Here is a 25003-nt window from a genome sequence, read left to right on the forward strand (position 1 = left end):
AACATAACTCCAACTGTCCGTGTTCTCCTTGTCTCCACAACACACTCCACACTTCCGGCAGAAGCCTCCTACCCCACCAGAGGCCAGGGCAGTATCCTAAATCCCAGAAGCTGGACAAGCATTCTGAGTCTCAGAACCAGACCAGCACCCTGAAAACCAGACAAAAGCCTCTTACACTGAAGCCAGGCCAGAATCCTGAGAGAACTCCCAACCAGATCAGAGGCCTTGTACATAGCCAGGACTCCAGCCTCCACTTTGGCAGCAGCTCCCTGATGGACCAGAGCCCATACAAGACATCAGAAGTCAATCTCTCAACTTGGGAGAAGAGCCTCTCTACTCAACCACAGGCCACTCCAGTCAGCAGACCAGAGAGAAAACAGAAACTAAGGAAGAAAACACCCATTCAATAAAGACAAGCCCAGAAATTATCACCTAAACCCATAAACACTTCAAATCCAGATGCCTATATGAAAGTATAAGAACACCATCAATGACAGCCAGGGTGGTATGCCACTACCAGAGCCCAGCTATGCCACTACAGCAAACTCAGAATATTCCAAAACAGTGGAAGCACAAGAAAATGACCTTAAAACCAACTTTATGAAGATGATGGGGGTCCTTAAAGAAGAAATAAATAAATCCCTTAAAGAGTGTCAAGAAACCCAAGAGAAAACAAACAGTTGAAGGAGACCAGCCTGGGCTACATAAAGCCCCGCCTCTGCCTCACCCCCCAAGGAATGGTGTCTACCTTCATGCTTTGACATGTGGACACCAAACATTCAAAACATTTATTTAACAGATTGTCTTTTGTTCACACATTTGTTGAAAATTAGTAGTCTCAGGGTTATGCTGTAACTCTATAGCTCTCCATTATAAATTTTTGTTCTGTGACTGTTTCAAGAGCAAATGTCATGCAATTTTGTAGACTCTAGTTTTATAGTATGTTTTGAATTAAATAATATATGTTTCTGGGTGTTGTTTGTTTTTCTTTTGACTCAAGATGATTTTAGCCACCAGGATATGGTGGTTATGCTTATTTGTTGTCAGCCTGACACCATCTAGAATTGACTTGCAGACAAGACTTCAGGCACACCAATGAGAGGGTATTTAGGTTTGATGAGTATAATGCGAGGATCGTTTTGGGTTTCATAGCTGCAAGGACCTTCACATTCTTAGAAGTGCATTGAGTTTACACCTGAACTGGCGTGGCTCAGGACACAGCACAGATTTGCCCTCTTGTTGGTGCTAGGGTTCTTAAGGAATCCTGTCACTGAGGGCTGGCTTAGTTTTAGAGTGCTTTAGAAAGTTGGAGGATGGATGATAATGAAGCACCTTGACCATGAAGGCTGATGTGAGGCTGAGCCACACCTGAACATCACAGAAATCTAGCATGGCCTAAATGAATTCTGCTGCTATAAGGAAGGATTAATGATATTTTTTCTTCTTGGAAAAATCGGCAGTTTCTCAGAAAGAACATTGAATTCCACTCTAACTTAAAGTCCTACAAGTTGGGCATTGCAGCTCACATCAGGCTAGATATAAGAGATGTGTTCATTTGGGAAAGAAAGGATGGGAGGGAGAGAGGGAGGGAGGGAGGAAGATAGAAAATACTTCTCGGATAGCACTTAACATTTTGGAGAATATTTATTTCCTTTTCATCTATGGTGAGCCAGATAGAAATTCCATTTAATAATACAGACTTTGTATAGTGTAGGGTTGTGGATCTATGCGACAGTCAAGGACACACACAGACATGGGTCCCTGTAACCTATCACTGGGTGATGATGACTCTCAGAGCTTATCATCAGTGGAGAAAAACACTATGGTCCATGCTTTACAGACCCTGCCAAAGAGACAAGTGATTCCACAACATAAAGACATTCCACTATTGTGCTCTAGCTCAGAGCTAAGCTGTTTTACATATAATGAAAGACAACATGTGAAGCTGTACTCCCAAGACAATAAGACAACAAAAATATCAGCTTACAATGATGCTGCCACAAGCAAAAGAGAGTTTGTGGAGAATATAACATTTATATCTGAGTCAAATCAGCAATTACTTGCCTGGAAAATGAGGAGTATATTTAAAAGGAACTAGTGACTCCTTTTCATCAAAGATGTGTGACGTTTTCCTGGGATGTGTGTGTGTGTGTGTGTATGTATATATATATATATATAATATATATATATATATATATATATATATATATTTAAGTACCCCAGATGTTTGACAGGTCAAAGATATCATTTCTAAGGACAACAACTGCTGTTTCTCTCATGCTTAAGACTAACAGTCAAAATAATTTGTTATATTGTACAAATTTTTACAAATATTCATAATTACTATGAAAATTTATAAAACCCTACATCCCACAGCAATTGCTAAACATTCAATAAGACCATCCCACTGATTTAGCCAGTTTTGGAAAGGAAGACACTTTGTGTAATGTGTAGTATAGATCCCATATAGTCTGTTCATTAAAACACAAAAAAGCAATGTAGACTTTTAATCCCCTGTTTGGGGTTTATTAGAATATATTTCTATTTTTCTTTTCTGTTTCTCAAAATTGAAATATTCTCCCTGAAATATTCATTATTTAATAAAAAAAAAACAGATCGCATCAGACATGGAAACAGCTTCCGAAGGAAGTCATGACTCTTTAAGTGTGGCCTTCCTGATGTGACTGTGTCTGTAGCTAAGTTGGTAGCATTACAATGAGGGAGAGGGCAGCTCATTTTATGGTACCCCAGGCTCTGAAGAAGCAGGAGACTGGTCATAAAAAGGGCCCTATGGAACAAGGATGGGTGGTTAGAATTCTAGATCAGCTGTGTGTTTTGAGGACATATTTTCTTTGTCAAGGCCATGTCTTGGTGGCTCAAGGTGAGCTTTCGTCACCTTTTATAGAGTCATATTGATACCCTGCCTGAGTTCAAGGTAGGCATGATATTGCTTCTTTCAGTGGAATTCTTTTCAAAGGAGAATCTTTTTGAATCCTAAACTCCAGGCCAACAAAGGGCTGGTGATACTTATGGCGGCATTTAGAATTTCAAAAACACTTAGCAGATTTGTATTCAGTTGGTTTCAACTTTGGAAAGGGTTGATGAGTTATCTTAACACTATTCAGGGATCTACAAGCAAGGGTGGTCAGAAGGAGAGAAAGGGGACAGTGTTTATTCTGCTGTATCCTTGGAAATTGCTCTCATGTTCTCTCTCTTGCTCTCTCTCTTTCTCTGTCTCTCTGTCTCTTTTTTTCTCCATTACTAGTTGTCTTAAGATGCTACCATAAACATGTGTGTAGGAGAAAGTATAATACATGAATATAATACATATACACATGTATTTATTTTTATTATTTAACCTGGATCTAAGAGAAAAATCTTCCCTTTAATATGCTTAGAGAAAGAATTTTTTCAAAATTTCTTACATGGATTTGTCTGTTTACTTTTTACATATACACTCCTTAGGAACTAGTGAGATGTGGTTATTGTTTTAATTCCAGATTTCCATCCCCACCCTTCTTGTGTTCCGGAAATACAGTATTTTAAAGTTTCCAATACAAGCTTTTTTTTTTTTTTTTACTACTATTGGTGGACAACAGTGACCCCCAGTGGAATTCAGGGTCAACAACATGTGGGCTTTATACAGGATGCGAATTTTTTTTATAAGTTTTAGAAATTCTGGACTTTAAAAACAGTGGTGATATATTGTTTATTCCCTAATAAAGCTTGCCTGAAGATCAGAGAAGCAAAGCATCCAGCCACTATCTCTTACCTCTACCTCAGACTTGGGGGTAGGGATGCTGAATCCATGAATCCTCAGTATGGATGGAGATGGATAGTCTTCCTGTCCTCAATATGGCTGGAGAAAGAAGGCCAGCTCTGAGACCCTGTTCCTGTCTTATATAACTCTCCAGTGCTGGGATTAAAGGTGTGAGCCCTGTTTCTCTGTTATATTGATTAATTCACTCTCATGTAGCCCTGGGTGGCCTTGTACTCACAGAGATCCATCTGCCTCTGTCTCCTGAGTCCTGGGATTAAAGGTGTGTGTCACCATTGCCTGGTCTCTATGGCTGTGGCTAGCTTTGCAATATGATCTCCCGGCAAATGTTACTAGATCATAAACAATATATCGCCAGAAAAAAAAATCTCTGTAGAGTATAGCTCATCTTAGGGTGAAAAAGAAAGCCATTAGGTTTTAACACTTTAATTTCTTAATTATATGGCATACTGAGATAGCAGATGTAAATATTTAAATGTAATGTTTGAATAGATGTTCTTTAATATTTTATGCACTTGCTTTACTCTTATATAAGTGAAAAGTATCATAAAGCTCATATTTTTGAAAGGTAGCTGCAAACTCTTTAAAATACAAAGAGGAAAGATTTCAAGAAATAAACATTCTGAAAAATATAAATCTTGGTAATATTTATAAGACAAAGACAATGAATATTTCAGTAGTCAGATGAGCCCAAGAAGCAATTTTTGTTCATAGAAAATGAGAGGAAAAAACTTTGATGATTCCTGTAGAGAAGAGCACACTTCTGGAGGATTTCGCATCTCAGGGAAGGGCTGACAACAAGCTTGCCTTCTATGTTTTAAAAGCTTGAATACTGCAAATATGTTCATTGTATTCAGTGATGTCATGAATTATCTACAAGCATACCGTTTCCACATTAAACCATGATATAAGCATTATGGTTTTTCTTTTTAATTGCATTTTCTGAAAAGTGAACTGGATGTATCTGCTCATACAATTTTTTAAATTAGCAGGGTGATTGTGGAAAAGCTCTGAAAGCAACTATGTCTTCTACCACAAGAGGGCAACACAGACCTTTTGATTTGAATTCTAATTTCATGTTTTGACATTATTTGAAAATATCTTTCTGAGATGATATCTTCCTTCCACACTGTAGTGAAATTTCAACGATTTGTCTTGTTTGTAAAATAGAAATATTTAATATAGTTTATTGAATGTCTCATGGAAGAAACAGGACTCAGAATGGTACGTAGCAGGTTGCTTTTAGAGTTGGTTTATAGCAATCACACACAGCACAACTACTTAAAACTCATGGCTTAAAAAAATTCAGAAGCTGAACAAAAAGTTCACAAGCAAATCCTAATGTATCTGATATTCTGTGCATTTTACATTAGGTTTGCAAGGAAAACTCCAGAAAGATTAATGCTGATTCGGTTTTACATTTTTCATGATTATGAAAACCTATAACTTTTCCTTTAATGCTATATTAAATATTCCAATGGTGAAATAATTTCCCTGAAAAGCAGCTCAAACTCAAAATTGCAGCCACGGTCATGTGTTGATAAATACAAAGTGAAGCCTTTTAAGCAATACACTCGTGTAAGTACTAGTACTGTGAGCGGTTTGTACAGTAAGATGAGTATGCAGAATAACTTAAAACACCTTCCTCCCTCTGTGAAGTGCTGGAAGGACTTTGCATGCTGTGACATTCTCTTTGTTTCTCTTCCCTTTGAAGGTTCCCATGCTCGGTCCCTTGGCAGCCAGCAGAAGGCGCCCTCAGGAGTCCAGTGCGTGCCGGGGCAGGCGGAAGTGCTCCGGCTTGGAGCGGAGCCTCTTTTCCTGGGGGTTGGCGTACTTCCACTTCGAGGGAGACATTTTAAGCTTTTTCCTCTTCTTGTCTGTACACCACACCTTTTCGCAGTATTCTTCTACTCTCTGGAAGTTGCTGTAGCCAATCAGCTGCAAGAACTCCTTGTACCAGGGTTTTGTGCCCTGAGGCATGCTGCTCAAGGGCGGGCAGGGCATCTTGTGATGTTTTTCCTCTTCGTGGTCCTTAAGAAACATCCCCTCTACCTTCTGCTCTTCCACCACCTCCAGCGTGATTTTGCGCACAGTATGGACAAAGCTATGCTCTACTGTCTGGCAAAAATAGGTCCCAGCATCAGATTTGCGCACTCTGAGGAAGAGTAAACCCAGGTCCATCTTCACCACTCTGTCATCTGTCTTCACCTGCAAAACCAAAGACAAAACAAGTGTCAAGGGAGTATTGTTTAGTTCTGAAAACTCCAACCTCTGTTCCTTCCCATTCCTTTTTTTCCCCTTTCATGATAGCACAATGCAATTATGACGGTGTACAACTGTGCTAAGTAACTAAATAAGTACTGTCTATGTGTCCTGCGTTTATTGACATTGGAAGAGACTTTTATCAATGATATTCAGGTCATTTACTGCCAATACAGTAAGGAGCCTAGCGCATGCACATGAGAGAGAGCTTTCGCCCTAATGCATATAATTAAACAAGAGAAAAACAATCCATATCAGTATAGTAGTTGACAATAAAGTGGAGTAAAAAAAATGCCCCATTTTTTTTTAAACATGTCTGTTTGAACAGACACAGCCTATAACACCTCCCAGGTCCTTCTGCAGAGTTCTATGCTCCCATCATCAAGACTGAACATTCGGCAGGGCTTTCTGTCTAAATACTGGGATTCTTTCACTGATTGTCTCTTCTAAACCATCCACTAAATAATTCAGGGAACAATATGGTGTTCCTATATAAACTATTAACAGCAATCCAAATTCCATTGTAAAAGAATCTACAGTTGAGGGTAAATTTTAAGATATACTTAGTGACCAAATAACTCCTTTTTATGTTCCGGGCATATTTGATTATGAATATTATTTCTACAAATACATACATCTATAATTCAGAGAAGAAAGCCACAGGAAGGATACCCAGTCATCAATGCTGTACTTCATGAGTATTTGATTTGATATCAGGCGGAACTAGCTTCAGATACTGGCTCGGGCACTAAATCAGTGGCTGGAGGCCTTTATCCTTATTTTCTGGCTTACTTTTCTTCTGAAAGGTGGGAATAATCTAGGGACTTGAAAGACAGTTGTGTGGCATTACACAGGCTGTACTCTTTACAATGTTGTCCACGTTTAACTCTGCCTTACATGAATGAATGCTCCCAGGTAAGACAAACATATGTGTTTGTAATGTTTGTGATTTTCTGATAATGGTAGATGGGCAATTCATACCATACCGGAAGACTTCCCTGTGATAACACCAAACCAAAAGCTGTTTTCACCTTTGTAGTTTCAAAGTTGAAGAGGCTCCAGTCACAGTCATCATGACTGTATGTAGCCCAGTAAAAGGTTCTAGAGGGCTACTAGCCTCTGTTCTTTCCAGCCTTGAAAGAGTGGCATTGCAGAAGACATGTGTGATGACTCCAGAGTGAAACTGGCTCACTCATGGAAGAACAACATGGTGTTGGTACACTAATCAGATTGTGTACCCTGAATTGTACCCTGAATACTTAAGGAAATTTTAAGTTCTGAGGCTTCTGATTGGCAATGTTTTCTAGACATGTATAGCAAGTTAGAAGCTTCAGAAAGAAACAGTTGAGACAAAAAGGGCTCCATATAGTCTTCTGTTTCTCTTCATTCCAGCACTCCTACCCTCTACTGATGAATATGTATGTCTGTCTGTCTGTCTGACTGTCTGTCATCCATTTATCTATCCTTAGAGACAACTCATCACAAACCTTCATCAGCATTTCTTCAGTGGTGACCCAGAAACACACGCTTTCTCCTCATTGTCTTTGTTTCAATGTTAATCCCCACATTTATCTTTCTGACAGTGTCTCACAGCAGACTTCCACACGTCTCCTTTTTCTCCATCATTTCTATCTTGACGGTGTTTGAGACTCCTGCTCTCTTCACTGACTAGGAGAATTTTCTATGTCTGATAACATCTCATCCTGACAGACTGATGGGATTGCATACCCCAGGCCTTCACTTTGACCTGTAACATAATCTCTACATGCCACAGGCTCTACCTTGTCCTGTCACACATCTCTGTACACCACAGGCCCCACCTTATCCTGTAATACCTATCTCTGTATATCACAGGCTCCACCTTGCCTGTCATACACATCTCTCCTTTCTTATCATTATTTTACCTACTCATTTCCTCTCTACACTTGAACACATGCAATGTCACATGCAAATACTTTACAGTAGTTTCCTGTGGCATCTTTCTGCTTTTCATTAACAAACTAATATTATTATTCCCTTCTTCAGAGCTTCTCTTTGATCCTTAAATGTTGATCACCTGCCCAAGCAGACATGAGTTGCCTGGGTGACCAGCATGAAACAGTGTTTCTCACAGTAGGGTCTGTAGAACTCGGGCATTTCTGGAGGTCGGTCACTTTTTTTTATGTTACTGTGCCTGTCATTTCAATAGCAAACGCTGACTGATGAGCTGTATTTTCTATCCTGTGGGAGATGAAGAGCAGTGACAGTATTTGTGTTTATCACATAATCGGAACCACTTTCAAAACTTCCCAGACGCTAAAAAAAGCAAAGATGGATTCAGTAAGCCAATGCTATGTCCAGTCCAGTGAGCCCAGACAGCATCCTTATGCAGCGAGAGGCAGAAAAAATATTAGAATCTTTTGATATAAGTGCTGGGATATTAAACTATTATATGACATACAGTGCAATAGGCCCAAGTTGCACACACACACACACACACACACACACACACACACACACACACACACACATTCATGCACAGTTCCTTTATTATCTTTTTTTTTTTTTGGTTTTTGAGACAGTTTCTCTGTGTAGCTTTGGAGCCTATCTTGGCACTCGCTCTGGTGACCAGGCTGGCCTCGAACTCACAGAGATCCGCCTGCCTCTGCCTCTTGAGTGCTGGGATTAAAGGCGTGCACCACCAACGCCCAGCGTTCCTTCATTATCTTATGGAGACAATTGTTTCGGTAAAAAAGTCATCACCACATTAAAAATAATTTTGATGGTATGCCTATTTTAAATATTTTATTTGTAATTTTCAACCATATTTAATGTTTTATTTAACATATTTGAAAGATAATGTATGAGCTGAGTTTACAAGCATGCAAAGGCCGTGAATTTCTCCCTTCTTCTAAATATCTACCAAACATTCATCATAGTTCAAGCAGACATTTTACCTTTGAGGACAGGTGATGGAGACATCCAGATACTTGGACATCCAAATGTGTCCTTCCACAGTTCTCTCTGCTGTCATTCCTGGTACTATCACCTTGCTTTCTCTTCAAGCTTATTTTATTTGTTTGGTTGTTGCATTGTGTGTCACAGGCACATGGAGAACGTGTGTCAAGGTGTGCATGTGACAGTCAGAGGACAATTGGCAGGAATGTGTCCTCTCCTCCCACTCTGTGGGCTCCATGATCGAATTAATCCTTGGCGACAAATACCTTTACCCACCATTTTACATGCCAGCAAGGTGATTCCATAGGTGTGAAGCTTCATCAGTCCTCTCTTCCATATTCTAGTCTGTTCTTATTCTTTCTTTTCTTTAGTGAAGCCTTTTTGTGAAGGCCAATGCACTTACATTTTTTTTGTCTCAGGTTTAAATTTAATTTTCTTAATAATAGTTCCCTTACAGCCCATAAGGATCTCCTACGTCTTTTTGCAAGTCAACATTGCTGGTGTTTGTAGCACCCAACATGTTTAACTTGTTCTTTAAGTCATTTTTCTCAATCTAACATTCTTGTCTTTAATCAAGTTACAAGGTCATGAAGGGAAAAGAGAGCTCTTGATTTTCAGTAGTCATCACATATCAAGAAAGGGACTTGTAATACAGTATGAGTGAAGGCATGCCATTTTTCCCTTGGGTGCAAACACCCAAGGCAGTGCTTTATGTACATGAAAATGGATCCAACATTTACATTTGCTAGAATTACCTAATACTGATTGAGCAGCAAGGAAGACAACATGATTCTAACAGTCAGTGAATCAGAAGACAGCTGCCACACAGATATGCAGGAAAGGTCTAGGACATTGCATTCATTCATTTATCTACTCAAACCATGCACCCATAAACACCTATAGAGAGCATCGTCTGCTGTCTTGCTTCTCTCTCCTGTGAGAGTGACCGGCACATGAGGAAATAAAACCTGTCTAGCACCAAACCAGTTATTTATGAATATTAAAATGAAATCGAGACCTACGTTCACTAGAACTATGGGAGTATTTTTGTTTAATTTTTGATATCTGATATTATAAAATAGTGTTTCATTCATAATCAGAAATTCAAGTCGAGAAGACACGCATTATAGGCATGTGAATTACAGAAACATGGCATAGAAACATGACAGTTACCATGGGATTTGTTCCTCATCAGTTATTTGCACCACAGAAACAGTTCTATTCTCATAATTTTGTTTGCCCTTCTTGGTTACAGTGAATTCACACTTTATCCTCAGGTATAAGGGTCACTCTAAGTCACAGTATACATTATGTAGGTGAGATGGCCTTAAAATTGAATGTGCCTTCTATGGGTGATGGACACTAAAAATAAAACCACTTTGAAATGTATATTTACACTGCTTCCATGATTTAGTCCTTCTATGTTAGTTAAGTTGGATACCTCCAACATTAAGTCTTGATTGCAGGATTGTTTTCACAGGGCTGTGCCTTTTCTATGTCTGCAGGCCAGATTTCTGTGGCCAAGAAGATGGTACATAAATCATAATTCTATCAAATGTTCTCCTGGGCAATTTATATAAACACAGAGTTTCTTACTGAACATGTTTTTACTGTTCTTCACTATAAAGATTGATTCAGGATGTGCCATAATATCAAATAAAAAAGTAATTGAGCCAAGCACTGCACATCTGGGAGTTGGTCAGGAGGAACAGTGGCTTTCATGTGTACTACATGCTTCCATATTTCTCACTGGAAAGGGATAGACATGGACCTTGAATTGGCTTGATATAGCATACATCTAATAACAAAATCAATTTAGTCAAAAATAAGACCTACAACCTATTACGTTATTTATCTAACCTGTGTTTGACATAAACATTGATTGATTCACAGAAAAATACATCTGAAAAAATAAAAGTAAACTTTTCTTTTACTAAATCCTATTCTACTATAACCCAATATATGACAGAAATGGTCGCTAACTCGTGAGTGAACTGCTCATTGTCTTCTCTGTGGAAGGCCAGCACTATACAGGGAAGAAATGTGAAAAGAGAGAGGTTTTTTCTAACATAAGAAGACACTGAGAGTCATAAAGATTAAGAATTCAAATCTGAATGACCAACATATTCAAAGCATTCAGGATGGGCAAAATGGCTGAGAGAATAAAATTTCTTGCCATGCAAGACTGTGGTCTTAGTTTGATTGCCGCGACCCAAGGTAGAAGGAGAGAAACAACTCTCAAACATTCTCCTCTGACCACGACATACATGACATCACACACACACACACACACACACACACACACACACACACACACAGGACCGTGATGATAATTGTTGTGGGATATTTGTATACTGTGGGAGGATATGTTACTGTGATTGGTTTAATAAAGAGCTGAATGTCCAATTGCTAATCTGGAGGTGTAGGCAGTACTTCCAGGCAGAGAAAAAAGAAGCAGGAGATGAATTTGGTGCAGGAGAGATGACAAGGTGACATAGAGTGAGTCACCAGCCAGACACAGAGGAAGAAGCATAAGCAGTATGGAGAGATGAGATAAAGAGCCATGTGACAGAATGTGGATTAAAATAAAATGGGTTAATTTAACTTATAAGAGCTAGTGGGACAAGTCTAAGCTAAGCCAAGTTTTCATAATTAATAAGAAGTCTTTCATAATTAATAACAAGTCTCTGTGTTATTTGTGAGCTGGCAGCCCAAAGAAAATCCAACTACAAATAATTAAGTTGACAAATAATTCCAAACCTCCAACATATAAAGAGGAAAAATGAGACATCAATATTAGACTTGATTCCTACTAGAACATGCAAATAAGCCAAGTCTATGTAAGGACAAATCTTGAGAAAATTCGCAGAAACAGGAAATTTAAAGGAGAAACTCAAGTGTTTTGTAAGTGTTCAAGTTCACCTTTAACCTTACTTGTGGCTTTAGAAATGCACACTTTGAACTTCGCATGGAAGATGTCTTTGATCTCAGCACTCAGGGGCAGCTACAAGAGGATCTCTGAATTCAAGGCCAGCCTGGTCTACAGAACAAGTTCCAGGATTGCCACAGTTATACAGAGTAAGCCTGTCTCAAAAAACCTTAAACCAAAGGAAACAAAGAGAAAGAATTGCAAATTTTAAAGACAGCACATTATGTCAGAAGAGAAACAAATATTAGAAAAACAGATGTTTCAAGTATTGGTGATATTGTGGCATCAAGAACCCTCACTGCTCTGGAATGCATATGGTGCAGGAATTCTGAGAGCAAGCTGGCAATAGTCACAGAAATGAGCAGTGGTGACAGACTGCCATGCAGAAACTCACACTTGGGTCTACTGGGGTTATTTGCAGAAGTGACTGTTATTAAATAAATAGAATTTACAGTGGCTATGCACTTGCAGGATGTTAACTCTCCACCAGAATGAAAGAGAGATACTTCATAGCAAGGATACTGTGTAAACCATGGTGCGGAGTTTTAGAAGAAATAAGAATAAGACATATGCACCAATACTTTTACTTCTACAGATCACTCATGCCTACAATATTATGTAGCTGTTTATCATGCAAATGCTGATTTGGACTCCTTTCAATCATTTCCATGGATACCTTGGAAGGTACAAGTGTTGAGAAAGTGGTCCAAGAACTATAAAAGCAAACACGAGAAATTTTGTAGGTAAATCACAGAAATCTGTCAATAATTAAGCACAATGAACTACATTAGCTAACAGAAGTAAAAATCAAGAATCAAAAACAAAGAACAGGAGAAACAGAGAAAAGAGACTCTAGAGTTTCTTTTTTGTACTCAGTCGTTTGCTTTGGCACACAATTGAACTAAATTGGTTTCAAGTTCTGTTCAATCCCCAGCATACATAAGCATGGAGCCAGAGGCACTTAGACACTATGACCAAAGTACATTTTGAACGAATGGGATTAACTATCCAGAGACAAGAACAGAGGAAAGCCAAGAGGAGAGAGGTGAAAGTTCACATGCAGAAATGCTCACCATCAATACAACTGTCCTAACAGTGCACTTAACACTGGGATTCCTAATGGCCACAGGAACAAGGAACATATGAGCAATTCTAGGACTCAAAAGGTCTTTAAATACTTTAAAAATTACCCCTCAGGAACACTCATCCATTGCTGGTGGCAGTGCAAACTTGTACAGAACACTTTAGAAATCAGTATGGTGGCTTCTCTGAAAATTGGGGATCAGTCAACCTCAAGACCCAGCAATACTTCTCCTGGTCATACACCCAAAGGATGCACATTCATATCACAAGGACATCTGTGCAATTATGTTTGTAGCAGCATTGTTTGTAATAGCCAGAACCTGAAAACATTCTAGATGCCCCTCAACCAAAGAATGGATAAAGGAAATGTGGTACATTTATACAATGGAGTACTACTCAGCAGGAAAAAAAAAAATGAAAACTTGAAATTTGCAGGCAAATGAATAGAACAGGAACAAAACATCCTGAGTGAGGTAACTCAGACCCAGAAAGACAAACAAGGTACGTATTCACTCATAAGTGGATATTAGATACAAAGGATAATCAGTTTATAGTCCACACACCAGAAAAGGTAGGTAACAAGGAGAACTGTAAGAGAAACAAATCTTGATCCCCCTGGGAAAGGGAAATAGACAAGGTCTCCTGAGAAAATTGGGAGTTTGGGGGGATGGTTAAAGGGAGGGGGAGGGGAGGAAGGGTGGTGGGAGGAGAACAGGAGAGAATGGGATGGCTGAGATGGGGGAAGGGCAGAAAGGGAGAGCAAGGAAAGAGATACCTTGATTGAGGGAGTCATTATGAGGTTGGCAAGAAACCTGGCACGAGGGGAATTTCCAGGAATCCATGAAGATGAGCAGAGCTAAGACCCTAAGGATCTGTGGAGAGGGTGCCTGAACTTTGGCCTTCCCCTGTAATCAGATTGGTACTATCTGTATTATCATCATAGACCCTTCATCCTGCAACTGATGGAAGCAGGTGCAGAGATCCACAACTAAGCACTGGGCTGAGCTCCCAGAGTCCAGATGAAGAGGTGAAGGAGCAATAACATGAGAAAAGGTGTCAAAACCAGAATGGGAATACCTATAGAAACAGCTGACTTGAGCTAGTGGGAGCTCACTAGCACTCTGCACTGGCAGTGGGGGAACCTGCATAGGACCGAACTAGGCCTCCTGAATGTGGGTCACAGTCGTGTGGCTTGAGAATACTGTGGAGCAATGGGACCAGGGTTCATCCCTATTGTTTGAACTGGCTTTTTGGAGCCCATTCTCTTTGGAGGGATAACTTGCTCAGCCTAGATATGGGTGGGTAGCCTTGGTCCTGCCTCAAAGTAAGGTGTCAGAGTTCATTGACTCCCCATCGGAAGCTTTACTCTCTCTGAGTAGTGCATAGGATTAGGGTGGGAGAGAGGGGTGTAGCAAGATGAGGAGAGGGAGTGGGAACTGGGATTGGTATATAAAATGAGAAAGGATTGTTTTTAAAATTAAAAAGTGATAAGAAAATAAAACTCCTTGGGCAATTCTATCTTTCCTGATACTGAGTCCTGCAGAAATCTTCATTTTATCTCATGAAATAGCAGACATGTCAGAAAACTGTGCAGTAAAACACATGGATTTCTTTAAAGCCGTTATCTCAGTGAAATGCCCAAGCTCTGTTCAAATGAAGCAGTTCTGTGGAGATCACACTACATGCTCCCATGCACAGCTCTCTGCTCCCTTATCTCCACACACATTTTCTTTACTAGATCATGTGAGCTAGATTCTAGAACAGAGCAGTTGGAAAATGAAGGGAATTGGCACCCTTTGCTGTTCACATGTGTCTGCAGAGGGCTTGCTGCATGGCCATGCTTTGCTGTTCACATGTGTCTGCAGAGGGCTTGCTGCATGGCCATGTTAGCTGCTTTCATTATAAGCCTGAAACATACTGATCTCAGAGGGAGATAACATACCTATGTGGTGATATATTATTATGATTTATTAAAGCTTGTCTGAAGATCAGAAAAGCAAAGCAGCCAGTCATGGGTTCCTTCCTCTACTTCAGACTGTAGACTGATAATCTAAAACTGATTTTGCTTCCTCTTTTTATATCTCTCAAATCCTGGGATTAAATGCCTGTGATTCCAAGTGCTGAGATCACCTTTGTGTGAGCAGAAAGCTCACACATAGAACTGCCTGGTTCTATGGCTTGTGGCTAGCTTAGCTTTCTGTACCCTCAGGCAAGATTTAATAAATCACAAATACTATATCACCACATACATATTCATCCATAGATACAGGATGAAATGTTTCATACCCAAGGATATTCAGTGCTATCTTAGAAAATTAATAGAAGAGAGATTTATCCAAAACTCTAGGTCCATTTGTATTCTTAAGAGAATCCATTTTCCACTCATAGTACAGGAACTATGTGGGGTTTTTACCCTTTCATCAAAGTAATCAAGCCAAAGGAGTTCTCCGAACTAGAAAAGTGTTGAGACATTTAATATTATGGAGTTTTCTTTCCCATTGAAACTGAAGTTCTGAATGTTTACTGACTACAATGTTATTAGTTTTAAAATGATGAGCATTTTAATGCAATAAAAAGGAAACATAAGAGCCCCTGAACAAATTGGGAGCATGGGGGGAGGGAGGAGGAAGGTAAGAGAAAGAAGAAGGAAGAAAGGGTTCAGGGAGGAGGAGAACAAGAAAAGAGACACATCAATAGAGGGAGCCACTATAGGTTTAAAGAGAAATCTGGCACTAGGGAATTGTACAGCTATCCCCAAGGATGACCCCACTAAGAACCCAAGCAATAGTGGAGAGGCTACCTTAAATGCCCTTCCTCTATAATGAGAATGATGACTACCCTAAATGCCATCCTAGAGCCTTCATCCAGTAGCTGATGGAAGCAAAAGCAGAGATCCACATCTAGGCACTGAGCTCAACTCCAGGAATCTAGTTTCAGAGAGGGAGGAGTGATGAGTGAAGAGGTCAAGACCATGCTGGGAAAATCTGCAGAAACATGTAACCTGAGAAAGTTGGAACTCATGGACCCCAGTCTGACAGCTGGGGAACCAACATAGGACCAAACCAGGGCCCCCAAACAGCATTCATCCAGTTACTGATGGAAGTGGAAGCAGGCACCCACAACTAAGCACTGCCCCATATTCCTGGAATCCGGTTATAGTGAGGGAGGAAGGATGAGCAAAGTAATCAAGAACTTGCTGGAGTAAACCTACAGAACCAGCTGACCTGACCTAGTGAAAGCACCATCATTGGACTGAACCAAACCCTCTGAATGTGGGTGCCAATTAGGAGGCCTGGGAAGGCTATGTGGCCTTTAACAGTGGAACCAGTGTTTATCCCTAGTGAACAAATGGACTTTGGGAGCCCATTCCCTATGGAGGGATACTATTTCAGCCCAGATACACGGAGGAGGGCCTAGGTCCTCCCCTAAATGATATAACAGACTTTGATGGTCCTCCATGGAAGGTCTCACCATCCTTGGGGAGCAGGTGGGGGGATGAGTTGGGGGTGTTGGTAGGGGACATAGGAGGATAGGAGGAAGAGGGAACAGGGGGATTGATATGTAAAATGATTGTTTCTAAATAAAAAATATTACTTAACAGATGTTTCAAATGAGGCAGTAGCTTATGCACTTTGTGTTATGAAAAGGATAAAGATGCTGGGCGTTGGTGGCCTTTAATCCCAGCATTCAGGAGGCAGAGGCAGGCGGATCTCTGTGAGTTCGAGGACAGCCTGGTCTCCAGAGCGAGTGCCAGGATAGGCTCCAAAGCTACACAGAGAAACCCTGTCTCAACAATAACAACAACAAAATGGATAAAGACAAAAAACACCAGTGTGGATGAAAACCCCATGCTTTCTGTGGGTGTTTGTAAAGACAGAAATGGGCTCTTCATTGCTTTATGATATAGATGGGCTTTATGGGTGTTATAGATCCCTTACATTGCTTGTCCTTGGTTAGCACTGATGAAGGTATGAATGTGTCATTTAGCAAACAAGATGGTTGACTGAAAATTGAGTCTTACTCTGTAACTTATATAACATAACTTTATATACTTTATATAACATAACTTCAATATCAACCATGGCCCTTGTGTCCATTTGTTTAGAGGACCAGCCATCTCTGCAGATCTTACTGTATACAGTCTACACAGAAACAATGAAATCTTAACACAGGTGGAAGGAGTGGCTGATGGTGGCTTAAGCATGTCTATTACATCTCAGTGGGATTGAAGTGACTTTGGTAAACTGTTAAGGCTTAGTGGGTAGGCCAAAAGAAGAGTTAAAAATGATAACTTTTGGGATGGTATTAAAACTATATTGGGAATAAGGTTCAATTTGGGATTTGGGGCTGATGACATTTTGTGCTTTCTCTTGAAATTACCATCACAAATAGACACATTTGTGAATTATTTAAAGTTGACACAATGTTCACAATAAGCTATATTGAAGTCAGACTATTTTAAAAACATGCTAACATGTATTTCCCTTTAAAATGAAAGTTCACAATGGTAAGATCTGTAAGAAGAGTGGAAAAATGCTTTGTCTAAGGTCACCAAAACAGAGAATTGGATGAGCTGTTGCATTGATCTTACAGAGCAGGTGTTTGCTTTTCTGCTGTCTACCACACTGGAATGACAGGGTTTTATGTCCTACACCTTCTGGTTGTCCCCAAACTTCCCCACAAGAATTTATGGCAGTTCAACTCACTACTAAAAGCCAATCTCATAAGATCATTAGGGCATTTCATGAAGAGCAAAATCTAGAGGACTATACTTCAAACAAGTTGTTCATCCTGTTGTTTAGTCCTAGTGAGAATTCATTGTGGTGACATTTTAGTGCTCACCAGACAGTGAGGAGATAGTGTTTTCTAATAGGTCTTTTTCTTCATAATACAGGGGTACCATTCACAATCATACTTGTTTGGTAAGGTTTCAGTCTATCAGTGTTTTCATCAATCCTTTAAATCTAGGATCAGAACATTTTTCCATAAAAAACTATGTAGTCAGTAATTTGTTCCTTATGAATTATGGTCTTGGTTGTCACTATTCCTGAATTAATTAGCATATAAATCTTAGCAAATAATGCATGTTAAAATATTCCCTACTTACTGAGTTTTAAACTATAATGTTTATACATTTCAGAGAAAGAAAATATTTCAATTGTACAGCTAAATATTTTAACAAGAAATATTTTTTCTCCCTAATGAGGTTAAGACTGAAATTTTGCAAATATTAGGGCCCTTAGATATTCAAGAATGTAAAATTGTAGAAATTAGGAATTAATAAACTAGGAAATAGTGGTGATTTAGATTTCTTATAGAAGTTTTTTTTTTCAACCTTAAGAAGATAACAGTTTACATCCTCTTTACTAAAAGCTTGGTCTGTCATTTTAAATGAAAATGACATGCAAAAGCATATGTGCCCACCACATTTAATCAGTGACAGCAGACCGCAGATTGTTGGAACAGCTAGCCTTCATATGTGGATGAAGTCACACTACCCACTTAAATCAACCATTGTTTGTCCCCCAGCTAGAGGACAAGACATCTCTTTTTCTGTCTTTTTGATTGGGAGCCTGGCCTTTAATGGAGTAGCTGCTTCAGCAGCCCAGTCTTGCCTATTTTAGAATCCAGCCTGTCTCTTCTCTCTGGGATCAGATTCTCTCACTCATGTTATTTATCTTGCTTCTAAATTAGCTGCACATCCTACCTGCCTCTGGCTGCTTCCGTTTAACTATAAATAGAACCAAGCCCAATATTTTAAATGAAACAAACTAAACCTCATGGTTACCCTGTTTTCCATTTTCTCCCTCTCTCTTAGCTTTTGGTGGAACCCACTGCACTGTTTCTCATTCAGTACAGATGCATATGTCCCTAACACTACTGCTTGACGGCTTCTTCCGAAGCTATGGAAATTGAGTGTGTGTTTTCTGCATTTTGCAAATGATGCTTCTGATTACCATATCCTACCCAATTTCTTTTCCTAGGTTTTATCATATCCCAGTCTGACCTTTCTGTCTCTAATTACTTAAGCTATTCTATTCGAAAAGTACTGGCAACTTAATTTCATTTCCATTATGTATATAGCAATACTCACTTTCTCAGAGAAATGTTAGAAGTTTTCTATCAGTTACTGTGTGTGTAAAACCCTCAGATCAGCACAGGGCACACAACAAGCACTGAAGGAAAGATAACTATAAACACTACTTGTTTTCTATTTCTTTGGGAGTATGGAGTCTGTCATCTAATTTTCTCAGGGCGTGGTCAAGGTGATGTCACGGTGATACGGGATAGTGTTTAAAGGGACAGACAAGGCATATAGGGGCCCCTCTCTCTGGCCCCCGTTGCCTTGCAGCCTCTGGCATGCACTGGCTTGCAATTGGCTGGTGTTTATCTATTAAAAGATATCCTAACCTCATTGATTACCTATCCTCCTTCAATAGCTGGTGTCCTCCTTTAATAATGTATATTTTTCCTTTGTTCATAACTTGAGATCCCATTAGTTCTTAATTGTTCTTTAAGATAAGCTATGCAAAGATGGGCAGCACTGTCTGCTGCCCCATTTCCTCCTCAATTGGTACCAGTCTGTACTTAAAGCAGAGTAACTTCACAGCCCTTGTGCTTCAGTTTCTTTACTTACAAGGGTTCATCACCAGGCTACTGCAGAGGGTAAAAGTATTAATAGAAATAAGTGCTCAGGATAGTGAAAAACACACAGCCTCTAGGGATACATCAGTTTTATGGTAACACAGGAGTTCTCTTATGGTAATATGTTGCTTATGATTTAATAAAGTTTGCCTCAAGATCTGAGAAGCAAAGAAGGCAGCCAGTAGCTCTTGACTTTACCAAGGTTGAAATCGAGAGCCTGTCTTCCCTTTGATGGGAAACTGAATCTCAGCTGAGACTGTTTGCTTCTTCCATATATACCTCTCTAGTGCTGGAATTAAGAGCATGAGCTTTGCTTTTCTTTTAGATTGATTCACTCTCCTGTAGCCCAGGGTGGTCTTGGACTCAAGAGATCCATCTCCCTCTGTCTCCTGAGTCCTGGGATTAAAGGTGTGTGCCACCACTATCCAGCTTTTACAGCTGTCTAGTGTGGCTGGCTTTGCATTTTGATCCCCAGGCAAGTTTTATTAAATCATAAACAATCTATCACCACATATCCCCCTTTTTTTGTCTAAAGTACAGAGTAGAAGCTTGGAAATCACACGAATGAAAACCCATTGTTTCCTATAGCATGTAACAATGATTCCTGGTGTCTGAGCTTAGACTGGGGCAAGTTCAAATTAGGACAAGGCTCTTAGATACTTAAACATAAAGAATAATGGCTTCCTTCTTGAAGCTGAACCAGCCCACATAAGTGTTCATAAGGATTACACTGACAGACATCATATGTCTGACCTCCTGCTATCAGCCATCTTCTCTTACTCTTTGCTTCAGGCATCTTAAAGTGTATTTATATTCTGATTTTAGAAGATTTTTGTCATTTTGCAGAACATCTAGTAGAAAGAGACCTAGTTCTGAGTTTATTTTATTAGGTGTGAGTTATTACACATCCTGGGTTTCAATTACTTTGATTATAAACTATGTTTTCAGAATGGTTGTAATAGACTATACAGTCCTTGATACTGAGACGACAGATGGCTATAAACTAACATCGGGTTAGGGATTCTTGATTTTAAACACTGGGTCTGTCACTGACTGTGTATGAGCTATAAACCCTCTCAACTTTTCTTTCTGTATGTAAAAAGAGAATCATCATATCCACTACTCACTTGAGAGATCTAGAAAAAACTAGGAAGACATCTAGCATAGTCCGGTGCACAGTAGGTTTAAAATAAGGAACAATTTCTATCACAAGAACTCTGGGGTTTCTGTCCTTAATATATGACAATGCTTCATCTAGCAATCAACATATTTACTTATTCATTGAATATTGGATATGCTTATAGCAACTATTAAACTGGAAAATGTTCTATGAAGTACAAAGAATAGCATATTTTAATAAATATTTACAGATCTAATAAAATGTGTAGAGATTGTTTCCACATGTTGTATTTAAGGAAACAGGAAACTCTAAGATGTGTAGTTGAGAGAACTTCTGGTGCCCAGAGCTTAGAAGGCAGACAAATGAGATTTTAGATGCTGCATGGCATTTCAGGAGAACAAATTTATCCATATGAACATGCCATTTGTGGATAACAGCAAAAGACTCAGTGTAGCAGGTATATACAGACACTTGAAAAAGACAGAATTCCTAAAATCAAGTATTTCAGTTCAATAGAAGGGAAAGGTTTATACCCCAGGACCTGACACAGTTCATGAAGTAAGGAATAAACCTTGACTGTTATTGCCAAGAGCATCATGCACAGCAAATTCCAAGGAGCTAAGAAGTTGGTAAGTAAATTAACCATCCTACGTTACAGTCTACATGTGGCAATATGATTACTGTAAATCTCAAAGTAAAAAAGATATAGAAATGATAATGAGTGCAAAATGATTGCTAATAGAACTCAGGACTTTGTAAGTCATACTGCTTTCAGTATAGAATATATACATTTGCCTCTGATGAAGTCAGCACTTTTGTTTTGTTTTAGTTTGTGGATAATTAAATGAATATATTGTTTTCTCTATTGAAACCATTAATTACCCAACTGTTCCATCATTTTCATACAAAGAGTGAATACAAAATTCCATACATCAGTAGCTGTGTCAGTCAGGGAAATCAGGATGCAGTTGGCACTGTGGACTCTTCTCAGGTCCTCTCCTGCCATGTGTTATGATGGAATTTAAAAGCCATCTCATCTCATGTTTGAGAAATAGAAATGCATTGGTAACAAATACACAGCTTAACTCAGTGTGGTTTGCCTCACTAGCTTTGCCTGTGTAAGTGCAGTTACAGTGCCATGAAAACATAGGCAAGCTTTGCTTTCCTGATAAACTTCCATGTTGTCCCTAAGCCTTAGCAGTTTACATCTCTTTCTTTTTGCTGTTTTCATTTTTATTTTTTACCATACAATGTATTTTGATCAATTTTTTCCTGTCACCCTGGTCTTCCCCACCTCCCTACCCATCCAACTCTCTTCCTCTATTTTCTCTCTCCCTCCTTCTTCCTTCTTCCCTCGCTCTTGGTCTCCCTCTCTCTAAAAACCAAAACCAAAACCAAAAATCACACAAAAATGTAAAAACCAACTAAACAAAACAAAGCAAAGTAAAAGGCCAAAACAAAGCTGAATGTGGTGGTGCACACCTTTAATCCCAGCAGTCAGGAGGCAGAGGCAGGCAGATCTCTGAGTTCTAGGCCAGCCTGGTCTAGAGAGTGAGTTCCAGGACAGTCAGGGCTACAGAGAGAAATCTTGTTTCAAAAAAAAAGCAATCAAAACATAAAAGCTAAGCAAAACAAAACAAAAAGAAACCTGGGTTTGCTTTTGTTTTGGTCAGCTAACCCTGGATATGAGGCCTGTCTAGGTTGACATACCCAGTGACACACCACTGGAGAAAACGGATTTTCCCTTGCCAGTAGTTATCAATTGCAAACAGCTTCTGGGTTAGGGGCAGGTCTGTGTGCACTACTTTCAGTGCTGGGAATCTATGCGGCTTGAACTTGTACAGGTTTTGTTATCTAATTCTAATTTGTTATATTCAAGGGCCCAGGATTCATAAATTTCATCATCTTTCCAGTGTGCTATGTGACTACAAACGAAACATGTGAGATTTTTAGTTTCACCAAATCTAAAAGGAAATATTTTGAGGGAAATTGGTAATTTTGAATTCATTCACAGATTTCATCTCCAGTGAAAATATGAAGCAGTCATTTCTACTGATCATCTATTAGTCATGCCCTTCCATCTCTCTGTGTACAAGGCGGAGCTACAGACATCAGTCACTCACCCAACTTGAAAACTTCCCTTTTTAGCAAAGGCCATCTGTACTATAATCACCAAGATCTTCCCACTGCTATGAATATTGTCCTTGCTACTTTATAGTTCCATTTGTGAAAATAGAATTGGAATCTTTTAATAAGCATTTGAGATCTCCCTTCCTAAATCCTGCTCTCTCAACTCCTTCCCATTCCTAAAATGGCCTCCAGTGTACCACGATAAAAAAAAGATCCAGAGACAGATATTGGGGTTCAAGCTTCAAGCTGAAGATCAGAAAAGCAAAGCAGCTGGCCACTAGTTCTTACTCTACCTCAGACTGAAAGGCGATCCTGGCTCTACCAAACTTCAGACTGCAATCCCTGACTGCTATGCTCTCCTCAGCATGGCTGGAGAATCCTGAGACTAACAACTGAAGACCCTATTCCTATCTCTTATACCTCTCTAGTTCTGGGATTAAAGGCATGAGCTCTGTTACTCTTTTAGACTGATTCAATCCAGAGTAGCTCTGGGTGGCCTTGAACCTACATAGAGCCATTTGTCTTTGTCTCCTGAGTCCTGGTATTAAACTTCTGTACCACCACTGCCTGATCTCTATAGCTGATCTCTATTGCTTTCTAAATGCTCTGGTAACCTTTAATAAATCATAAATCATATATCACCACATTCCAGACCATTCCAAATGTAGTCTAATGCTGCCCCCCTCCCTCTCTCTCAAAGTAGCAGAGTCATTGCCCCTAATCCTTACGTCAGTTCAGAAAAACAATCTCCAAAGCTACTCAAAATGGGGAGAGTGTTAAGACTTGCCTTTGTTCCCATTGGATTAGAACCCTATGTCAGTGTCCTGTATTTGAATTAAAGCTTTATTAATATTGATGCCACTATTATTTTTATACATTAGTAACTTTGCTATTTCTCAGGAATGCTACCTTGGCACATGTGGCTTAAGATTTTTGCCATGACATATATCACAAAGCTGCATTTTCAGCAGGCAATACAAGAAATACCAATTTCCACAATTCAAAATATCAATTCATGTTTATGTAAAATAATCTATTTGAAATATAGACAATGGGTTTGTATGTATATGTTTATATTGTAAAATTTTATATGTGGATAAAGCATACTTAAAAAAGAAAATTGATTTTTAAAAAATTGTGTGAGTATGTGGGTCAACACTAACATTGGAATCAGTATATATGTAAGGCAGAAGACATCCTTGCTGTCTTAGCAACTCTTCATGGTGTGCTTTTGGGAGAGGTACGTCCACTGGCCTAGTGATTGCATAGCAGATTAGGCTAGCTGGACCCTAGGCTCCAGAGATTTACCAGCCTCCCCCTCTCCAGCATTGGGATCTCAAGCCCACATTACCAAGTTTGGGTGTTTTTGTTTTTGTTGTTGTTTTTGTTGTTGTTTTTGTTGTTGTTGTTTTTCGAGACAGGGTTTCTCTGTGGCTTTGGAGGCTGTCCTGGAACTAGCTCTTGTAGACCAGGCTGGTCTCGAACTCACAGAGAACCGCCTGCCTTTGCCTCCCGAGGGCTGGGATTAAAGGCTTACACCATCAACGCCTGGCTCATTAGGGTGTTTTACATTCTAGAAATTGTACAACATGTAGTTTAGCGTGATTTCATTTTAGACACCAGATTAACCTATTTTCTGCTCTCGTGCTCTAGGTTAGACACAAAGTGTGAATGTGTAGCCATTGAGTTACCTCTTCTTTTCTTGCTTCACGTCCTTTCTGAACAAACCAGACGACCTTTGCCTGTAATGATCTCGGGGTGCATTCCAGCAAAGTACTATTGCTCTCTATGCCATATGCCAGCCTCTCTTCAGTCCTGTCGAAAGCGTCTCCTACAATAGAGAGGCAAGAGCAGCAGCTTCAAGATTGGAATTTTATTGCCAAGGGTTTCTTTCTTTTAACCATATTCAGGACCGGCAGCAAAGTAAGTAAGTAAGCAAGGTCTCTTCTGGTTGCTAACTTCTACTTAGTCCTTAAAATGAGTTATTTAGAATGCCATATGAAAACTTGGGGACTAAACCAGCAAGTAGAAGATGAAGTGGCATAGAAGGTGGCCTCTGGGAACTTGGCTCCAAAATATGGGCAGTGAGGATAGAGACAAAGTCAGGCATAAGCACCCC

The 25003-nt window shown here is 39.5% G+C and overlaps 1 protein-coding gene across 1 annotated transcript in view; it reads right to left on the minus strand.

Moving 5' to 3' along the window:
- Window positions 1-1625: 1625 nt before the first annotated feature.
- The window catches only part of Sema3e (semaphorin 3E), a 248153-nt gene continuing 224775 nt past the window's right edge, over window positions 1626-25003 (minus strand). The window contains exons 16-17 of the mRNA XM_027393496.2: window positions 24576-24715; window positions 1626-5986 (exon numbers count right to left, since the gene is read on the minus strand). Of these exons, the coding sequence (XP_027249297.1) occupies window positions 5534-5986; window positions 24576-24715 (593 nt within the window). The 3' untranslated portion in view covers window positions 1626-5533. The remainder of the gene's footprint in view (window positions 5987-24575; window positions 24716-25003) is intronic.

The sequence above is a fragment of the Cricetulus griseus genome, assembly GCF_003668045.3.
Source record: "Cricetulus griseus strain 17A/GY chromosome 1 unlocalized genomic scaffold, alternate assembly CriGri-PICRH-1.0 chr1_0, whole genome shotgun sequence".
In the NCBI taxonomy this organism is placed as follows: Eukaryota; Metazoa; Chordata; class Mammalia; order Rodentia; family Cricetidae; genus Cricetulus; species Cricetulus griseus.